This window comes from Phyllostomus discolor, chromosome 1 (assembly GCF_004126475.2).
Source record: "Phyllostomus discolor isolate MPI-MPIP mPhyDis1 chromosome 1, mPhyDis1.pri.v3, whole genome shotgun sequence".
In the NCBI taxonomy this organism is placed as follows: Eukaryota; Metazoa; Chordata; class Mammalia; order Chiroptera; family Phyllostomidae; genus Phyllostomus; species Phyllostomus discolor.
Window position 1 is genome coordinate 136,796,432 of NC_040903.2, and position 20,970 is coordinate 136,817,401.

The following is a 20,970-nucleotide window of genomic DNA, read 5'->3' on the forward strand; positions in this document are numbered from 1 at the left end:
ATAAAATGTTTCCTTTTAAACTTGCTCATGAATTTTTAAATGTTTTGATGTGTTGAGTTGTTTTGTAACAGTGACTTGTGTACTTTTCACCTGCATTTTAAGATTAAAATTTTGCTTTCAAAGCATGTTTGAAATGATGCCAAAAATTATTGCTTGTACTATATCTGTTAGAGCAAAATATTTATTAGTATGGCTGTTGTAATTATGGCAGTGTTTAATTTTAATTGCTCAAAGTGGTAGAAGTTCAATTTAAAAATCTGTAGTTAGTCGATTTAGATTAGTTATTTTATAAGTATCATGTAAATACAAGGGAAGTTTAAATAAAATAGTTAAAGTCAAAGCTTGAAAACTGGAAAGCATTCTGAATATCCCATGGATTAACCTTTTAAAGAAAGGAAATTGACATTGTTGGTGGTATAACTGCCCTCTTTTTAGACCATTTGCTGTTACTGGAGGAATCTGAGCAATTTAAGCCTTCATTTAAATGAAATGATATACTGTATACAGATGGAGACCATTTAATTTGAATGCTTATATTAATTTTTACTGTGGACTAGAATACCTAGCACTTCTAAGCAAATATGATGCAAAGCAAAAGGAATTCTCAACAATTTATAACATTTAAAAAATACTCTAGTTATAATTGTACCAAAGTGATAAGTGATTTAAGTAGACAAGAGTTTTGTGCCCCATCTCTCACCTTGGAATGATAGATCTAGTGTACATTTATTTGTGGAAGATTATGTTGCCATTTTTGAATAAATTTATTTATTATTAGGTAATAGGATTTTTTGAGTGGAAGAAATAAGGAGGGAAGTGGGAAAATAAAAATTATATTACTGTATTATAACTGTTAAGTGCTTACATTTCCCCCACAATATTGTCTTGTACTGTATGATTTTTCAGCATTTAAGAAGCGGTTTTGTTCTTTATAGCTGAACCAATAACGTTTCCATCTGGAGGAGGCAAGTCATTTATTATGGGTTCTGATGATGTTTTGTTAAGTGTACTGGGCCTTGGAGACCTTGCAGACTTGACGGTAACAAATGATGCAGACTATAGTTATGATGTAAGTGCAGTTTTATTTTTAATTTTTAATGATTTAATAGAAGGCTCCTTATTATTGGAAACACTTATAAAACAGAATTAATGTCAAGGTGCATGGAAAAAAAGATAAGTTTAAGCGTGTCGATATCTTGATTTGAAGTGACATGTTTTATAACTAGTTTCTTTGTGGTATTTAAATTTTTCTTAGGCATTGTGGTGGATTAGTTAGGAGTTTGGAATGATTGATTATTTTAAATACTGGCCAATAAATATCTATCTTGAGTAGTCAACTCTCAATTATTTACTCAAATTAAACCATATTTGGTGTTAAGAGAAAAATAGGTAACCTGAATCACTTATTTGCTTTCAGGAACTTTTTAAAAAAACATGTTTTATTTTTGAACTTTAATTTTTTTAAGGATAATGTTAGTTTGTTGCCATTTCCTGATTTTTAGTCCTTTATTTGAGAGATAGGAAGAAGATGGAGGAAAGATGGGAAGGACAGTGTTAGGGGGTGAAACTAGTTTTGGATTAAGCTTTTATAGACGACAGACATTCAATTGAGAGTTAACTATACTTGTTTAGATGGTGCATTAATGAATTTGCAGTTTTTTAGCAAATTTTTTCCTTTTTTTAATGAATTCATTCTTATGTTAATATGCTTTTTAGAGACATCAGCCTCAGTGGTCTGGATTATTATTACTAATATTTTAAAAGTACATAAGGAACTACTTATGGACTACTTTGGAAGAGGTTTTACAGTCTATTTTTACAGATGGAGAAATAAAGATAAAAAGATTAACTTCTTATCAATATCAACAATAATAATGAAAATATTCTTAAAGTGTCTTTAGTTCACACTTTTGGAAAGTATCTTAATTTATTGCCTTTAATAACTTCACATTGCTAATTTTCTAAATGACAACTATATTATTAATATTGTGCCCTTGGATTTTGGGTAGTAATTTATATAATTTTTAATATTTTCATGTAAGGTATTGCAGCATGGTAGTTTTTTTTGCTGTTCTTTTCTGACATTTAATAGGACTTTTGGGTTTAGCTTAATAATTCGGTGAAACAGATTAAGGGACTCCATTTGGTCTATGTATTTGAAAGCTAATGAAATTATTATTCTTAGCTTTTATGAAATAGTGAAGATTTATTATAAAGTTTTTAAGGTACATGAAATTTGTACTGAACATTTTAGCGAAGCAGTTTTAAATATATGTTTTAAACACACCAAAACAAACAAAAATTCCACATGCCTATCAATTTACTACTTTTATCACGATTGTGTTCTTTCTTTTTAGTTGCCTGCCAATAAAGATGCCTTTCGCAAGACATGGAACCCCAAGTATACACTACGTAGCCATTTTGATGGAGTACGGGCATTAGCTTTTCATCCTGTAGAACCTGTGCTGGTTACTGCCTCTGAGGACCATACTCTGAAACTTTGGAACTTGCAAAAAACAGTTCCTGCCAAAAAGTAAGTGTTTTAATGTCAGCCTGTGTGTTTTTTCCTTCCAGATTTGCTGATCTTAACTAATGCCTCTTAAATATCAAACAGTGGTTTATGATTATTTAATTGCCTTCTTTTCCTCCACTCTTTTTTCCCTCTTTCAGGAGTGCCTCTTTAGATGTGGAGCCTATCTACACATTCAGGGCCCACAAGTAAGTTTTATTGAATTAGTACTTAATTAACAAGGATAGTTATTGTTAACTATTATTTTTTTATTTTTATTTTTTAATTCTCACCTGAAGACATTTTTCATTGCTTTTAGAGAGAGGGAAAGGGAGGGAGAAATAGAGAGGAAGAGAAACATCAATGTGAGAGAGAAACACCAATCGGTTGCCTCTTGTATGCACCCCAGCTGGGGACCAAACCCACACTCCAGGCCTGTGCCCTGACCAGAATCAAACCTGTGACCTTTCAGTTCATGGGATGACAGTCTACCCAGCTGAGCCACACCTGTCAGCTATTAACTGTCACCTGTTAACTATTGCTAATCAACCCACAAATATTGTAAAATTGTAATAATGTTTGCTATATATTAGAAAAGCATATTTTATTTGATTAATAATTGTATTAAGAGAATATGATCAGCACTATTTAAGTGCACGCTTACCTTAAACAGTTTTTAGATACCACACAAATTCAGAGGTTGGGGGGTGTGGATGTGTGAATTTCTTTGTAAGTTTTATAAGTAATTTTTTTCTTCTTTTCTATAATAGTGGTCCTGTTCTATCATTAGCTATTAGTTCTAATGGAGAACAGTGTTTTAGTGGTGGTATTGATGCAACCATCCAGTGGTGGAATATGCCTAGCCCTAATGTGGATCCATATGATACATATGGTAAGTAAAATGTTCAAAACATGTTTTTATAAGTGAATGGAGCTGGCAAAAGTAAATACCTTACCTGTAAGCTGGTTTAATGATGTATTAGTCTCCTTGTTTAATTATTCCATTTATCAGTAATTTGCTTTAATAAAGAGAACAATTAAGAAATATGCTATGAATATTTAAGCCCATAAATTGTTTTTTTTCTTTGTGGTGTCCAAAAAGAAAAAAAAAACTATTATTAATTAAGATAATTTCAGTTCTAGTTACGAGAATAGAATAAAATTTAATACAAGGAACAATCTTTTAAGCTTAAGAAATAGTGTATGTAGTTCAACAGAACTACATGTCTTCTGTATGTATTTAACAGAAGACAGTAGAAACAAATAGGGACAGTAAGGACGTGCATCAGCACAGCTTTTTGAGAACAAAAAAATTCTTTATTTAAAAACAATTTACAAATGCCACTTAGGAATCTGTCCTACAAGGAATCTGTCCTACAGAAATACCTGTACATGCATTCAAATATATTTAAAGGGCATTGTTTGTAATTATAAAAAATTAAAATGTTTATTATTATGAGAATGGTTAGGTAAGTAGTGGTCTAGTTAATGGCTGGTTCATTTAAAAAGAACTTCAGCTCTTTGTTGTTTTTATTTAACATACACTTGGTGCCTAACTTTGCCAGATTTAGTGTTAAGGAGTACATCAAGAACTAAGAATGAGCCTGATGGAAAAAACAGACATTAAACAGATAAGCAAGGGAGTAGAGTCTCTTGTTATAAACTGGGATAAGTGCTGTGAAGATACAGTATTGTGAGAGACAGTAATAGGTGGAACCTTCTTTAGGTGTAGTCTAAAATAGTGCCATTAAACCCAAAATCTAAAGGGTAAAAGGGAAATTTTAATATAGTAGTCCCTCCTTATCTCTAGTTTTGCTTTCTGCGTCTTCAGTTACCCAAGGTCAGCCACAGTCCAAAAATGTTAAATAGAAAATTTCTGAAACAGTTCACCAGTTTTACATTGCACTCTGTTCTAAGTAGCATGATGAAATTGAGCACCATCTTGCTCCATCTTGCCCTAGATGTGAATAATTTTTTTTTTTTGGAAGGCAGCTATGCTCACCGCTATACCACCAACGATAATTTTTTTGTTGTTCAGCATAACAACACTGTATTTGCTACCTGCCCATTAGCTAGTTGGTGTCCACTGTGGTTATCAGGTCACTCTTGGTATGGCAGTAGTAACCCTTATTTTACTTAATAATGGCCCTGAAGCACAAGAGTATTGTTGCTGGCAATTTGAATATGCCTACTGGGTCAAAAAATTTCATCTTTTCACTTATAGGGGAAGAAAAAATAATCATATACTGAGGCACTAAGATCTGTAGTAAGAACAAATCTTCTATCCATGAAATTGTAAAGAAGGAAAAAATGTGTGCTTGTGCTGTACCCAGGCAATTGGAGGCACCCCATACCCTCCCCTGTCCTTAGAAACTATGTTTTGCTCAAGGATATAGCCTTAAAAGAGGAAGGCATTGTTGAGACCCAACTGGATTGAATACATTCCTGAACTCAGTTAAGGCCTCTATATATACTTAAGATTCTGTTTGTCTTGCTGCCACTCAAAACAAGCCTTTATGTAGATTTCCTTGCTTATTAAATCTGCAGCCTACCAGAAAAAAAGAAATTTCTACTAGTTTCCTGGGAGAGGCTACACCCCATCACTTATTATAATATAGTAATTGTTCTACACTTTAGTTGTTGTTGTTAATCTCCTAATATGCCTAATTTATAAATTAAACTATCATAGGTATGTATATATATATAGGAAAACAGTATATATAGGGTTTGGTACTATCTGTGGTTTTCAGGCATCCACTGAGGGTCTTGGAATATATCCCTCGTGGATAAGGTGGGACTACTGTAAAGAATTTTAAGCCAGGAAGTGACCTATAAATGTAGTGTTTAAAATAGTGACTCTGGCTGTTGAAAGTACATAAGGGAGGAGTGGATAGAGGAATACAGATTTAATGTTGTTGTGTAAAGTTATGATGTAGTGGACCAGTAGAATAGATGACAGATGATGTTGCCAAGACTAAAGTGATGGCAAAGCAATTGGTAGCAGAGCAGTTGGAGAGAAATGGATTTAAGACATATTGGGGAGGTAGGGTAGAATAGACAGAATCTGTTAATAACTGGATTGAGTGGGTGAAGTAATAGATCAGTGACTCTTTGATTTTGTTGTTTATTTTTTTAACAGCTTTATGGAGATACAATTCATGATTAATAAAATTTACCCTTTTGAAGTATACAGTTCAGTAATTTCTACTGTATTCACAGCATTGTGCAACCATTACCAGTTTCTAATTCAGAACATTTTCATCACCACTTTTTGATATAAGCAATTGAATTATGGGATGCTAGCATTTTATTGAAATGAGGACAGAAGAGATGTGAGAAGATAAAAGATGATGGATTTGGTTTTTAGGCATGTTAAGGAATGGCAACACCATGTAGCTAATACAAATATTGAAGATGTGAGAAGGGATGGTATAATACAGAATGTGTTATATAGGGTAAGAGAAGGAACTCGGACATTGGGAGAGTAGCTAGCAAGAGTGCCAACAAAGGAAACTGAGAAAGTACTAACCTTTAAAGTTAGAGGAAGTGCAGGAGAGTATGGAATTAATGAAAACATACCAAGAGAAGAAATCATTTTGAGAAGAAAGAAGCAGATTGCACTTTCAAGTGCTGCTAAGAGGTCTAAGAATATGAGGATAGAAAGATTCATCTTTATATGTGACAAAATAGGTTACCCACATTTTGGCCAGACAAAGAGAGATGCTATGGCTAAAACCAGAGGGTAAAGGGACTTCTGGGTAACCTATCAAGGCATACCCTGTGGATGAAAAGCAATGTATGAGAATATAAAAGAAAGAAAAATTTTATGAAATTTGGTAGAAGAGTTTATCATTGGTGATTTTAGCAAGGGTTGTTACAGTGATGGTATCAGAAACTATATTAGAGTGATTTGGAGAGTAAATGAGAGGTAAAAACATATTTACTCTATGCTTTTCTGTTTGGAAGAAGGGTGATGTAAGGTTAATGAAGGTTTTTGTTTAGGTTGAGAGATGCTGAAACATATTTGTTTGCTTGTGATCCCAAGGAGTAGGAGAATTTTTGTAGTAGGGAAATGTTAAACGTGAAAACAGTTAGTTGAATGGAATCCAGAATGTATCTGATACAATTAGCCTTTAGGAAGGAGTACCATTCCTTACTTGTATCTGCACAGAGAAGATGGTTTTCAACACTAGTAGATTTATAGATTGGGAGGCAGGAAGATGGGGAGGACTTTCTATTTCAGTGCTATATTTCTATTCTCAGTGACCTATGAAAGATAATCAGGTATTTGTGAGGAAAAGAGGTTGGGAACTGTAAGAATTGCAGAGGTGATAATATATATCTGTGTAAATTGAGAGTTTACTAGAGAAAAGAATTGTAGGACAAATGATGCACAATGTTTTTAGCCACCATGTCCATCAAGTGATGAATAGATAAGTAAAATGTAGTATATCCATACCATGGAATAGTATTCCAACAATGAAAAGAAATCAGGTACTGATACATGCTACAACATGGATGAACCTTGGAACTAGTATGCCAAGTGAAAGAAGCAGTCACCAAAGGCCACTTGTATGAAATGTCCAGAATAGGCAAACTGGTAGAAATGAAGTAGACTAGTGGTTGTCTAGAGCTGTGGAAAGGCAGAGAGAAATTGGGAGGAAATGGCTAATGAATGATGAAAGTGCCCTAGAATCGGTATGGTGATGATGGCACAACTCCGTGAACTTATTAAAAACCACTGAATTGTACACTTTAAATTGGTGATTATATGGGATGGAAACTGTAGCTCAATAAAGCCATTTTTTAAAAATATTTTATTTATTTATTTTTAGAGAGGGAAGGGAGGGAGAGAGAGAGAGACAGACAGAGAGAGAGAAACAGAGAGGGAGAGAGAGAGAGAGAGACATCAATATGTGGTTGCTGGGGGTTATGGCCTGCAACCCAGGAATGTACCCTGGCTGGGAATCGAACCTGGGACACTTTGGTTCCCAGCCCGCGCTCAATCCACTGAGCAATAAAGCCATTTTTAAAGAAAATATGTTCCTTATAGAAAATTGTAAAAAATGCAAGAATATATTAGGGAAGGGGTTAAAAATGACCTGTAACTTCACAGCTTAGAAGAGATGGCTATTATATACACTTTGGTTTACCTTCTTATAGCTGGTATGTATAGTCTTATACTTAATTATATGGTAAGTTATATTTATATACTTACAGTTATTTTAGCTAATTGTTGCTTTTTTCTTCTTCTTCCCAGAGCCAAATGTTCTAGCTGGCACTTTAGTTGCTCATACAGATGCTGTCTGGGGTCTCGCTTATAGTGGCATAAAAAATCAATTACTGTCTTGTTCAGCAGATGGCACTGTTAGGTTATGGAGTCCACAAGAAAAATTGCCATGTATTTGCACTTACAATGGAGACAAGGGTAAGTAAATTTTGCTTCTGTGAGAAAAGCTAAATGTTTTTAAATTTGAAAGATAGAAAAGACAAACAGTTGATTTACTATTTCTTTGCTGCTCCAAGAGATATACTGAAAGATTTTAAAGCTTGTGATAATCTTTTTACTTTGTAATTTTATGAACAAGAAAGATGCTTTGCAACTATGTCTTGTAGTTCAGTGCTTCTTTTTACATTTTTCAGGACATGTCCCACTAAAAAAGTAAAACTGTTTTTATGTAACAGTGGAATAGACAAGTGAGGCTACTAAGAGGGACAATACGAGGCTCTCTGCCTGCTTGAAGGGGTCCCAGTCTCGAGGATATCTGCAAACCATGTATGAGCACACTGGTTGAGAAATCTAGCTGTAATCATTGAAACGGCACCCATAACTAGGACGTACAAACTTAAATTACATGCATAATTTCAGGTTTTTTCCTGTCAAAGAAGGCTTTAACCAATGTTACTTCTGCCAGTTACAATATATTACATATATTTGTATACTTGTATTGGTCTTATTTTCTAATTCATTTTTTTAGTTGTAAAAATCAGATTTCACATTTTTATTAAAAGTACATTGGTTTTAAAACATTTTAGAGGAATAGTTTATGCTTAATTTTGTTGATTTTCTTAGCTACCTTAATAATTCTGCTATTTTTTTAATTGCACAAGATTTGAGGTAAAAATTCATTTAGATATTTGTTTCTAACTTCAGGTAATTAATTGCTTGACTCCAGATTTTACATAGTTGTGCATTGATCTGGCCAGTTGAATTTATTATGTAAAGAGAGAAATTGCTGCTCAGGCCACTTAGGAAATAGTACTGTGTGAGTGAATTCCAAAGTCCACATTCCCTTTTTACAGATCTGAAACTTTGACTTGTATTAGGTACTTGATAAGGCTTATAGGCTCAGACAGGTAAATAGTCTCCCAAGACAATGATATGAAATGCTAATTTGTCATTTTACAGTAAGAAATTTAATTTGCAAGTGGGCCAAGACCCATACAGGGTTGTGTTTTTGTTTTGTGTTTTTTTTTGTCTTTTAAAAGAAAATGCATAGAAAGTAACTTTTGCACATATCTACTCTCACTTTAACAGCCCTCTAGCTGTATTTTTCTTACAATGTTAAATAGAATGTTATAAAAAGTTTTTAAATAATTGAGGGAAGGTTACCTATTACTATTCACCATCCTAACACAATTGCTGTTTTTCATTATTAACATCATTTCAAGAATATTTTAGCCCTGCCCGGGTAGCTCAGGTGATTGAAGCATCACCCCGATATACCAAGGTTGCGGGCCCATCCCCAGTGATGCCACATACAAGAATAAATAAATGAATTCATAAATAAGTGTAACAACAAATTAATACCTCTCTCTCTCTAAAAATAATTTTTAAGTTTTAAAAAGAATATTTGAATTCCTTTTTTTTTTTCAAATCAGAAAGCCAGAGATTTCTAAATTGTTGTATTTACACTGTCTCTCTCTGGGCTCCTTTCAGAGCATGGGATACCTACATCGGTTGACTTTATAGGCTGTGATCCAGCTCATATGGTGACCTCTTTCAACACTGGTAGTACAGTAATTTATGATTTAGAAACATCACAGTCATTGGTGATGCTTTCATCACGGATAGATTCTGGTAAGTTTTAATGGGTTTCTTTGAAACTTATACAACAGAGGGTGATATTTTAATTTTCACATTTTGTCTATCTGAATTTAGGGTGGAAAAACAGTTTCAATGTGTTATACGTGAACTTATTTACATTATCTCTGCTATTTCCTCAAATTATGCTTAAAAGCTGGGTGGGTATGAGGACACAGGAGTGAGTGGAGCAATATAAAGGTGAAAGCAAGGGAAATAAGTTTAAATTTTTAAAGGAAATATATATGGAACCAGTGAAAATAATGAAACTCCAATATTTATGTATAAATGGCCAGTGTTGTAAGTATAGGATGTGGTTTGTGTTTTGTACTTTATTTAAATGGGAGTCCAAATACAGCCCTGCATTATGATTGGCTGATAGGTCTTTCACGTCTCTTCTGTAGATTTCCCCTCCATTTCTTATTTTCCTTGCATTTTTAAATGTTTTATGTAAAACAAAAAAGGGCTTTTATGTTGCTTATTTTTTTACTTGTTTTTATTTTTTACTTTATTTTTTAAAATATTTTTTTATTTTAATTGTTGTTGCAGTACAATTTTCTACTGAGTGTTTTTTTTAAATTATTGATTATGCTATGCAGTTGCCCCAGTTTTTTTCACCCTTTTACCCTCCTCCACCCAGTACCCCCATTCCCTCCAGCATTCTACCCCCTTAGTTTATGTCCATGGGTCATACATGTAAGTTCTTTGGCTTTTCCATTTCCTAAACTATTCTTAACCTCCCCTGTCTATTTTGTAAAAGCATTATGCTATGCTTTTTATTCCCTGTACCTTTCCCCTCATTCTCCCCCCCCCCCCCACTGATAACCTTCCATGTGATCTCCATTTCTGTGATTCTGTTCCTGTCCTAGTTGTTTGCTTAATGTGTTTTTGTTTTTTAGGTTCACTTGTTGATAGTTGTGAGTGCGTTGTCATTTTACTGTTCATAGTTTTGATCTTCTTTGTCTTAAATAAGTCCTTTTAACATTTCATATGATAAGGCCTTGGTGGTGATGAACTCCTTTAACTTGACCTTATCTGGGTAGGGCTTTATCTGCCCTTCCATTCTAAAGGATAGCTTTGCTGGATAGAGTAATCTTGGGTATAGGTCCTTGCTTTTCATGCATGACTTTGAGTACTTTCTGGTCCCTTCTTGCCTGCAAGGTTTCTTTTGAGAAATCAGCTAATAGTTTTATGGGAACTCCTTTGTAGGTAACTCTTCTTTTCTCTTGGTGCTTTTAAATTTCTCTCCTTATCTTTGATCTTTGGCCTTTTAATTATAGTGCATCTTGGTATGTTCCTCTTTGGGTCCAACTTCTTTGGGAGGATTCTCTGAGCTTCCTGGACTTGTATGTCTATTTCCTTCACCATATGGGGGAGTTTTCCTTTATTACTTTTTTCAAATAAATTTTCAATTTCTTGCCCTTTCTCTTCTCCTTCTGGCACCCCTGTGATTTGGATGTTGGAACATTTAAAGTTGTCCCAAAGGTTCCTCAGCCTTTCCTCATTTCTTTTGAATGCTTGTTTCTTCTGTTCTGGTTGAATGTTTATTTCTTCCTTTTGTTCAAAATTGTTGGTTTGACTCCTGGCTTTTTTCCCCTCACTGTTGATTCCCTGTATATTTTTCTTTATTTTACTTTGCATAGCCTTCATTTCTTCCTTTATTTTGCAGCCATATTGTCATTTCTGTGAGCATACTAATTACCAGTGTTTTGAACTCTGCATCTGATAGGTTGACTATCTCCTCGTCACTTAGTTGTTTTTCTGGAGTTCTGATCTGTTGTTTCATTTGGGCCATATTTTTTTGTCTTGGTGCACCTGTTATGTTGTAAGGGGCAGAGCCTTAGGAATACATCAGGGCGGGGCAGCACAGTTGAGTTGTAGCGCTGTATTGAGAGAGGGGTCAGAGAGGGAACAGTGCTCCTTGCTCAGCTCTCACTCTGCTTTCAGTCAGTTTCCCCACTTCTTATTTATTTTTTAATTACAGTTTACATTCAGTACTATTTTGTACTAGTTTCAGGTGCACAGCATAGTGGTTAGACAATCGTACTCTACAGAGTGCCCCCCGAGTATATTAAGTACCCACCTGGCACTGTACATAGTTATTACCATATTATTGACTATATTTTCTATGCTGTGCTTCCTTGCATTTTTTTATTTAAAAAATTGGGCAGTTTGCCTGTAGAGTTCTTCACAGTGTGGATTTTGCTAGTTACATACTTTAGGTATTATTTAACAAGCTCCTCTGTTCATTCTACTTCCTGTAATTTGGTTATAGATTTTAGAGCCCTATTTAAATTCAGGTTCAGTGTTTTTGTCTTCACTTTAAAGTTTTTTAATGATTTTAGCAAGACCACTTTATAGTAATTTGTGAATTTTTATCAGAAGTATTATATTGTCTGTTTGTATATCTTCTTTTCAGTCTTGATAATCATTACGTGGGTCCATTAACTCACTGTTTAAAAATGATTTTCTAATTCTATTATTACTTCTCCTTTTTTTAGCTAGAATACTTATAAAAACCCACATTAATAATTTGGTTATTCTGTAGTTAGATTATAAAAGAAAAGGCAAGATAAATTACTGATTTTTCCCCTCTTTATTTTACCAACTTTCATAATAATGAGGTGTTCCCTAGCTGCCTCAGTAGATAACCAGTGAGTCTGTTGGGTGTTGTTTGTTTTTATTATCATAATCTCTTTGGACATAAATGTGTTTGATGTCTTTCAATCCATGGCAGGTATTATCTGTATTGCTACTCAGAATGTTTCATCTTTGGCTGGGAGTTTATTCAGTTTGGCTCCTGAGTCCTTTTCACATGACCCTGGTAGTCATCAATAGACTTCTAGGTTCATCTAGTTCATTTGTGCCCCAGATCTGAAATCAGCCGTGTCTCTGAGGAGCTATGGTTTCTTTTAGTGGAAAATGGCATTTAGAGACTATAGGCTAGGTACTAGGCTATTGGGTTGGTCCTCATGGTTTTCATAGCTCTTGGGTTGGTCATTGACTTGGGCTTTTCAGTGGACAGAGCTAGAAATACATTTTTAAAAATTGATAAATTCACACAAATACTTCTAATTCAAATTCAGTATTATCTCATTGGTTTTTGTCTTTACCTCATTTTAGCTATACCAGAACTCTTGGTTCTCAGCAAAGTCATCAGAATCTCTCATTTTATTTATCCCACAGTACCCATAAAATCATCTGAAAAAATAGTAATACCAACAGCACTGCCAGTAGTTTAATTACTGAAAATATTTTGTACTTAGGCTGCCCATCCCTAGTGGAAAATACTCTAATTACTGTGCTTTACATCACTGAACTAGTTGATTTATTTGTGTTTAATTAGATATATAGTTATGTTCATTTGTTTAATTTTGCTTTTAATTTTTTGTGATTTTTTTTTAAAAATTATTAAGCCCTGGCTGGCGTAGCTCAGTGGATTGAGCTCGGGCTGGGAACCAAAGTGCCCCAGGTTCGATTCCCAGCCAGGGTACATTCCTGGGTTGCAGGCCATAACCCCCAGCAACCGTACAATGATGTTTCTCTCTCTCTCCCTCCCTCCCCTTCCCTTCCCTCTCTCTAAAAAAAAAATAAAGAGTAAGTAAAACCTTTAAAAAAAATTATTGTGTAATTATGCAGAACATTTAAATATTCGAAGAAGTGTCTTTCCCAGTGTCTTTTCACTTGGTTCCTCTCTTCCTCTTTAACACGTAATTGCACGCGCACACACACAGACTTACTTACGTGGGGGCGTTTTTTTGCAGTGTGTTTATGTTCAGTTAAGAGTTTTTGTATATGTGTGGAATGATTGATTTACTTAAAGTAAATATAGTGATGTTTCCCTTTGTTCTGATTCTTCTCTGTGCTCCTTCCTTGCTAAGGAAAAGATCTCATTCCTAAGGACATTAATTTTTGTTTAATGTCCTTTGTTTTTTTGTCAGTATGGGTAGGGTGGGGATTGTTCCTTGCAAACGTCTAATTATCACTCATGAGTTTTCCTTAAATGCTTATAATACTTTTATGGGTTATTTATTAAAAGTAAGTTTTGTAAGAATTCTAAACCACCTACATTAAAATACTTAACATTTTTTCTAAAATTGAGTCTCATACTGTGCATATTATATGATATGATAGCTTAAACATTTATTTTTTAAGAAATTTTATCTCTCAAGATTCCTAGCTTTAGTTCTCAGGGGGTTTTTTGTTTTAACCAAAACTTTTATTTTTCTTTTTATTTTTGTAAGAACTTAAAATGTCATCATTCAGCTTCTGACGGTTTGAATTATAGTGCATCATTTTCCATTATTTTCCAGATTTACAATCCAATAATCACATTAATAGAGTAGTAAGTCATCCCACACTTCCTGTTACAATAACTGCTCATGAAGATAGACACATCAAGTTTTTTGACAATAAAACGGGTAAGTAGGTTGTCTTATTTTCTTTCATATAAATAATTCTGTAAATTTAAGGTGATCAAAAATGGTATTCTTTTATATGATATATTAATTTTTAGGCTTCAAAATTGCCAAGTAAAACCATTTTAACCCAGATGTTTGCTTTAGTTATGTAGTAGACTCATAATATATGTTGTTTTATCCTTCAGTATATAGATAATACCTTGCCTACCTATTAGGATTTTTCATGTCATAGCAGTTAAATATAAATTCTTCCATTTGAAAATTTTCCCTTCGTATTTTGTGATTTAGTATAGCAGAAGAGCTGTCTTTCTGGTGTTTGGCATTTCAAATATGTTCTTAAAATTATTTCTCAGTGGATGAAGTGATGATATAGTGGAAAGTGTTTTACTATCATCTTCCCTGTATTTCTTGTTGTCAGAAAACTTACCATTTATTTAGAAGCCAAATCAAACATTGATTTGGCCACAGGGTTTCTTTAAGGACCCTGTTCCATCTGTCATCACCATACTACATAAAATAGTTTGCTGTCTGTCAGGGAAGGTCTTAATGCTAGAGAGGCTTCCTTGAGGGGAAGCTAAAACTAGGGATATGGAGGACTTCCACTTAAGATACTTAAATGTTAATTGCAACATTATTGCAGGGCAAGAAGTTATCAAGCAAGATAGTAAAACAAGACAGATTTCTCTTTGAAGGTTATATAGCACATGGTCATAATTTTTAGTCTTTAGAATCTTACATAAATTCCTTTGTTCAAATAACACTTTTCATGGACAGATGCCTTTTAACTCAGAACGGTTGAGGAGGGAGTGGATGTTCACAGGACAGTACATTTCACACAAAAGCCGATTCATTTTCATGTAGATGTTCTCAATTTAACACCTTATCAACAATTCTTTGAACATTTTATGAAGCCTAAAGATCTTCCTCTGCTGCAAGAACAGAGATAATTTCCTTTACCGTATTTCTTAAAAGATTCCTTTTTATTATTAAAATTTTACATTTGTAAGGGAAGGTTCAGGAATTTCAGTAGTTGTATTAAAGGCAAACCATGAATCTCTAGAGCCGTATTGCTGGCAGAAATCAGGAAAAACGTGGTAATAAAATTTTACTTACCAAATAAGGAGCCTGTAGTCTTTCAGATAAATTCTACCAGTTCCGTTACTTCTGTTAAGTAGTCTAGTATCTTATCTTTAGTGTGAAGAAATTGAAACAATGGCCTCTGAACAATGGAAAAATTCTTTTTAAATCAACCTCTCTCACTTTTACTCTCACACACAGGCACACACACACAACACTGAGTTAAGTTCAACTATAAATTGTGTTCACATACATTGTTTTCCAAGAAATCCTTTGAAAAATTGCTAATTCATTTGAATGTGATAAATAAGAATATCCCTATAACTGACATTTTTGTTTGGCTAAATTGTTAACACAATATTATTCTATCAAATGGATTCGTATATTTATTGAGTTTTTTATTTGAAACAAATAATATGAATGAGTTCAATAAATACTTAGATTTTAACAACAGAAATATATTTAGCATTTTGTATCCTGTACTGCAGTGGCTACTGTCATGTATAAGATGTGGTTTCTGCTTTCTGGGGATCTACTGTTTGGGGAAAATAGGGTGTGGGTGTGTGCGTGGGTGTGAACACTTACACGTACATGTGGTAACATGAACCCTGCTGGATAAAGGAGTCTTCATAGAATGAGGGTTTGCGCTTTGCCTTGAAGCAATGGTAAGATACATTTTTTGTGTGAAGAAGGTAGTAGGAAATTTCAGGTAAGGGCATATTTTGATCAGAGGCTAAATGGTAGGTATTTTGGTTGACACAGGAGTTTTTTACAGGAAAAGCCAAAGAGGTAAGTTTGGAAAAGGAAAACTTGAGAACTTGTCAGAATCAGGCATAGAATAAGGAATTTTTGTTTCTGCTAAGCACTATGAAAACTGCTTAAAATATTTGAGCAGGGGCTTACAAAATCAATTTAGGAAGATTATTTAAGTCATATTATGTGGTAGATCCTTGACTTTAAATAATTTAAAATTTGTCATTTCTACTACTTGTTTTAGATCTTTGGGACTCATGATTTTTTTTCGATGTTGGTAGAGGCACAAATCAGTTGCAAATACTGTGCTGAGATACTTAGCTAGTGAGTGAGTCTCAGAAAAGGTGTAGTACAAGGGAAGAATGTGAAGAAGTTGGAGAAAGAAGGTCCTGAAATGGCTTTTTGAACTCATTCAGCAGAATTTATTGACTCTGCAATATCCTTTGTGCAGTTCTCACTGCTTGGTAAACAAAATAAAATGTCCTGTCTTCTTGGAGCTTAATGATAAATTTACTGTAAGCGAGACATTGTTCTATTTGATATACATGTATTAACATGTTTGCACTTCTAGTAGCTCTGTAAGTGATGTGTAATACTATTCAATTTTACAATAGAAATAAAAGACTTAAAAGAAGTTAAATAGTTTGTGCAGTGTTACACAACAGAGGAAAAATTGCATGGCTGAGGTTCAAACCCATACAGTTTGCTTCTAGAGTCTACATGCTTTATATCAGTCTGTTTCTTCTCCATTTCATACAAGCCCCCAATAGGGTTTCCCAAGTCCAGGGCTGTAAGGGGCCAGGAGGGAAGAACAGGTGACTGTTACAAGAAGGAATGAGTTCCTCTTGGTGGAGGAAAGAGGGTGGTAGCAGAGGCATGGGGCCAAAGTGAGGTTGGTTAAATGTGAGAAATACAAGTGTTGCTAAAGGAGAGGTCTTAGTTCTGGCAAGGGGTCAGAAGCTTTATGATGTGTGTGGTTACCAGTGGAAGCCCAACAGCCAACTTGGTTCAGCATGTCACCTCTGTCCACAGGGCCCAGTCTGAAGGGGGAGGGGATCGCTCACTTTTTGAAATGACTTTATGGAGAAGAAGGGTTAACTCTAAATTGACTTAACATATATGTAAAGGTTAGTTGAATGCACAAGGAGGAGAGTTAGAGTTAAACTTGGAAAATTACTGCACCCTTAAAGAAATGGGTGGATCTGCTATTTGGGTGAAAGAATTCTTTGGTTTAAGACATCTTAAATTTAGGACATATAGGGTCATTCTTAGGAGAAGAGTCAACTAGATTGTGAATTAAGAGTTACCATCATAGATTTGACATTAAGGAAGCTAATGATACTTGTTAGTTAACCCCCAATGTTTGAAGATTATTGTCCTGGGGGCCATTTCACATCAAGGGTGGTTTTCTGTTTGTTTTTAAAAAGGAATACGGAATGGAATGGATTCTAGAATTGATAGATGAATAATGTTGGAGTAAGCAATTGAAGATAGTGTGTTAAATGATGTTTTTGTTTCTCAGTTGTACTTTTATTGCTGGTTGTACTTTGGTTGTATTTTTGGTTCTCCTCAGGATAGCAGAGAAGAATCTCAAATTATTCTGTAAATTTTAGTATTAATGGGGAACAGACAAATGTGATTTGAAAGGATGAGAAACTTAAATGTTGCCTTCAACTAATAAGTATTTATTATTGCCTGAAAGTGATAGGATTTTTTATATTTTCAGAGAAACTTTCACTTGCTTATGTTGTGATTTTGTGTTCAGGTCAACAGCTGTAGCCCCATGACAAATAACAAAAATAGACGTATTTCATATCCCAGTGTGGAATGTCATCAGGGGACTTAGAAGCATAGCAAATGATTGTAACTAGAATTCTCCAGAAGTCCTCCATTGTCTCTTTAGGAAGCCCAGGCATTGGAGTAATACTCATTGCTGAATGAAAGGAGACATTTAAATTGTCAGTATTTGCTATTTTACTTCCTCCTTGGATAAATCATACATGGTGTTGCTTTCCATCTATCAGAAGCATGTATTGCCAGTGCAGAGGCTGATGTCCTTGCCCGAGAGTATTTGTGCAGCACAACTTTGTGTTTACAACTTGTTTTTAATTTCAGCTTGATCTTGAATCCCATTTGCTTACCAAATCTCCAGAGAAGGGATTCAGTAAATTATATTTTTCAGAATAGTGTTTTTGTTACTTTCCGAAGAAATCTGGAATAATGATGTAATGCCCCATCCTCTCCTCTTTCTTGTTTCTAATATATAAAGTGATTGACATTTCAAAGGATAAATGAATTTGATGATACTAGAATTATTAGGAAGGAATATATTCTCTGGCAATTTATCATTAAGCCTCTTTATAAAATAATCTTTATATCCCTTAATGAGCAAGATTCTTTCTGTTTTCATTTTAATTCCAGTTCATGTAATCTTAAGTCTTTGATGCAACCCTATAATCATTGTTGTCTGCTATCACACACTGTCAAATTCATGTAACACTAACGTCTTTATTAAAAAGTACTGGGAAAGTTCTGCCTCAGAATTTAAATTCTCTTTAAATGATTATTATAGTAGATGAACCCTGAAAATATTACACTGAGTAACAGAAGGCAGACACAAAAAGCCACATGTTGTGGTATGATTTTACTTGTATGAAGCATCCAAAATTGTCCTAACTATAAGGAAAGAAAGCAGATCAGTGGTTACCGTGGACTGGGAGGAGGAGAGAAATGGGGAGTGACTGTTTAATGGGTACAGGGCTTCCTTTTACAGTGATGAAATGTCCTGAACTGGATGATAGTGATGGTTGCACACCTTTGTGAATATTTTAAAAGCCTCTGGATTGTACCCTCTCAAATGGTTAAAATGGTACTTTTATGTTAGGTATATTTATCACAATAAAAAATTTGTTGTAATGATTGTCTCTTTTATGTTGATGCTCTCTTATGGTTTCTAAAGTTAAGTATCTTTCAAGCTAGTAAACATTTGTGAAAGTTAATTTTTTCTGTTATTATGTTTTATTTAGGTAAAATGATCCATTCTATGGTAGCTCATTTGGATGCTGTTACAAGTCTAGCAGTAGATCCTAATGGAATCTATTTGATGTCTGGAAGTAAGTCTGAGCTTCCTGTACTACACACAAACTTAGTAAAAGAATTGTTACATAATAATACTTTATTTGTTCTTTTACAGGCCATGACTGTTCTATTAGGTTGTGGAATTTGGACAGCAAGACATGTGTTCAAGAAATAACAGCACACAGAAAGAAATTAGATGAATCAATATATGATGTTGCTTTCCATCCATCAAAAGCATATATTGCTAGTGCAGGGGCTGATGCCCTCGCCAAAGTGTTTGTGTGAATCGACAGACTCGCATCATAACAACAGATTCACTTGGACAGAAAGAGGGTCTGCATCACTGCCATCAAAAAAGGTTACTGATAAGACACTACATGTGATCTGCCTGGTGAAGGCTATTTAGGGCAGGCATAAGTTGGTGGAATCACATCTTACTGTCAGGTTCATTAATTTAATTGTAATTACTGTATTTTGTGGGACAAAAAAAAAAAGGGACTCCAGTATTTGTGGCCTGTACTGGATACAAACTGAGCATATGTCTGTTTTCTAGGTATCTTTAAGCCAATGTGGAGTCTGACCTTACAAAAGGACTTTATTTTGGACTCTGTGTGCTGCCTTAGGGTTAGGAATGTGGTGCTCTAGTTGGGGGGAAGTGAGCTCCAAGAGTAGGTTTTTTTTTTTTTTTTTTCATCTCTTAGTGATCTTCTGTTAATCAGTTGAATGCCACAGATTCCCTTTTAAACTTATTTTGCTTTAAAAAAAAGAAAATTTAACTTAAAATATTTTAGCATTAGTTGCACAAAATGTTTGGATAAAATTCTAGTTTTTATAAGTCTTTTTATATATTTAGCCTGTCACAACAGTGCTCAAGATTGTATTGAAGTTTTTCTGCATTATAAACCCTAAAACAGAGATCTCACTGACCCGCTGCCGTGTAACCACACTCTTTCTTTTGCCTAATACAGCTCAGCTAAGTCCTTCCGTAGATGCTAATCACCTTCTTCATCACATAATTGTCTTCATAAACCAAGGACTATTAAGTGTATTAAAGTGAAACAGTGGGGTTTAGTACTCCAATGAACTCTTTAAAAATTTTAAAAACTAACTAATCTTGGCATCCTATCACTATGTGATATTTTGTACATCTTACTGTATTTACAAGTTTATTTATCAAGGATTATCCATCTTGCTAATAGCTTATTATTTATTTCACTTTTTGTTGGTCTTTATATCCTTTTATTAATGTGCTAAAGGAACCTGTATAACTATTTTGGAACTCTTTGAATAGTCTAAAATAGACTAAAAATGGAATATTTTATAGTTGAAGTTACATACCAAGGTAATTCTCCCCAGATACATATCTTGGTTTACCATGATTCCAAACAAAACTATTTTGTTCAGAAATATGTAGAAAATATCTTGGAAATTTTTATTTGCATTACAAATGGGATACAAAATTATTGAATCAGGATGCAGAAATTTGCTGTTTGGACTAGCTATCCCCATTTTATTTTTTCAGGTGTGCTTAATTTTATGGTGTAACTAAAGATTTTGTTTGTGTAATGCATGATTAAGACAACAAAATATTTTTTCTAGTCTTCCAAAAAACTTTTCTGATCAGTTAGCGAGTTTTGATGAGTTTTGTAACAAGGTTTTTGTTTTACAAACTATGAATCAGCAAATTTTTAAGATTGTACCACATAGCAAAAATACAGCTGTTGAAAAATAATGTATATAAAATGCATATAATAAATATTAAATTGTGTACCTGTATGTTACTGTTGGCTACATTATTTTGTGTTGAATAATAAAGTGCAATACTTCATTCTCCATCGTTAAACTAGGAAACAGAGATGGTTTCCTCAGTGAGTCCTTTATTTTTTAGGCTGTTCTTTTAAACTTTGTACTGTTCGTTGATATTCTAATAAGATTACAACAGTTAACACTATTAAGAATGCCTTGCTAAATATTTCACTGCACTTGGGGATAATAAAACCTTCTGTTGGAATGAGTTAGGTATTTCAAAAAGACAAAAAGAAGAACAC

At 34.1% G+C, this 20,970-nt stretch overlaps 1 protein-coding gene across 2 annotated transcripts in view; it reads left to right on the top strand.

Moving 5' to 3' along the window:
• The window catches only part of STRN3 (striatin 3), a 114,147-nt gene extending 93,183 nt beyond the window's left edge, over nucleotides 1–20,964 (top strand). For both annotated transcript variants that reach the window (XM_028507968.2, XM_028507967.2), the window contains 9 exons: nucleotides 936–1,069; nucleotides 2,358–2,533; nucleotides 2,671–2,718; nucleotides 3,280–3,401; nucleotides 7,770–7,937; nucleotides 9,450–9,590; nucleotides 13,907–14,014; nucleotides 18,871–18,957; nucleotides 19,038–20,964. In XM_028507968.2, the coding sequence (XP_028363769.1) occupies nucleotides 936–1,069; nucleotides 2,358–2,533; nucleotides 2,671–2,718; nucleotides 3,280–3,401; nucleotides 7,770–7,937; nucleotides 9,450–9,590; nucleotides 13,907–14,014; nucleotides 18,871–18,957; nucleotides 19,038–19,207 (1,154 nt within the window). In that variant the 3' untranslated portion in view covers nucleotides 19,208–20,964. The remainder of the gene's footprint in view (nucleotides 1–935; nucleotides 1,070–2,357; nucleotides 2,534–2,670; nucleotides 2,719–3,279; nucleotides 3,402–7,769; nucleotides 7,938–9,449; nucleotides 9,591–13,906; nucleotides 14,015–18,870; nucleotides 18,958–19,037) is intronic.
• The last annotated feature ends 6 nt before the right edge of the window (nucleotides 20,965–20,970 follow it).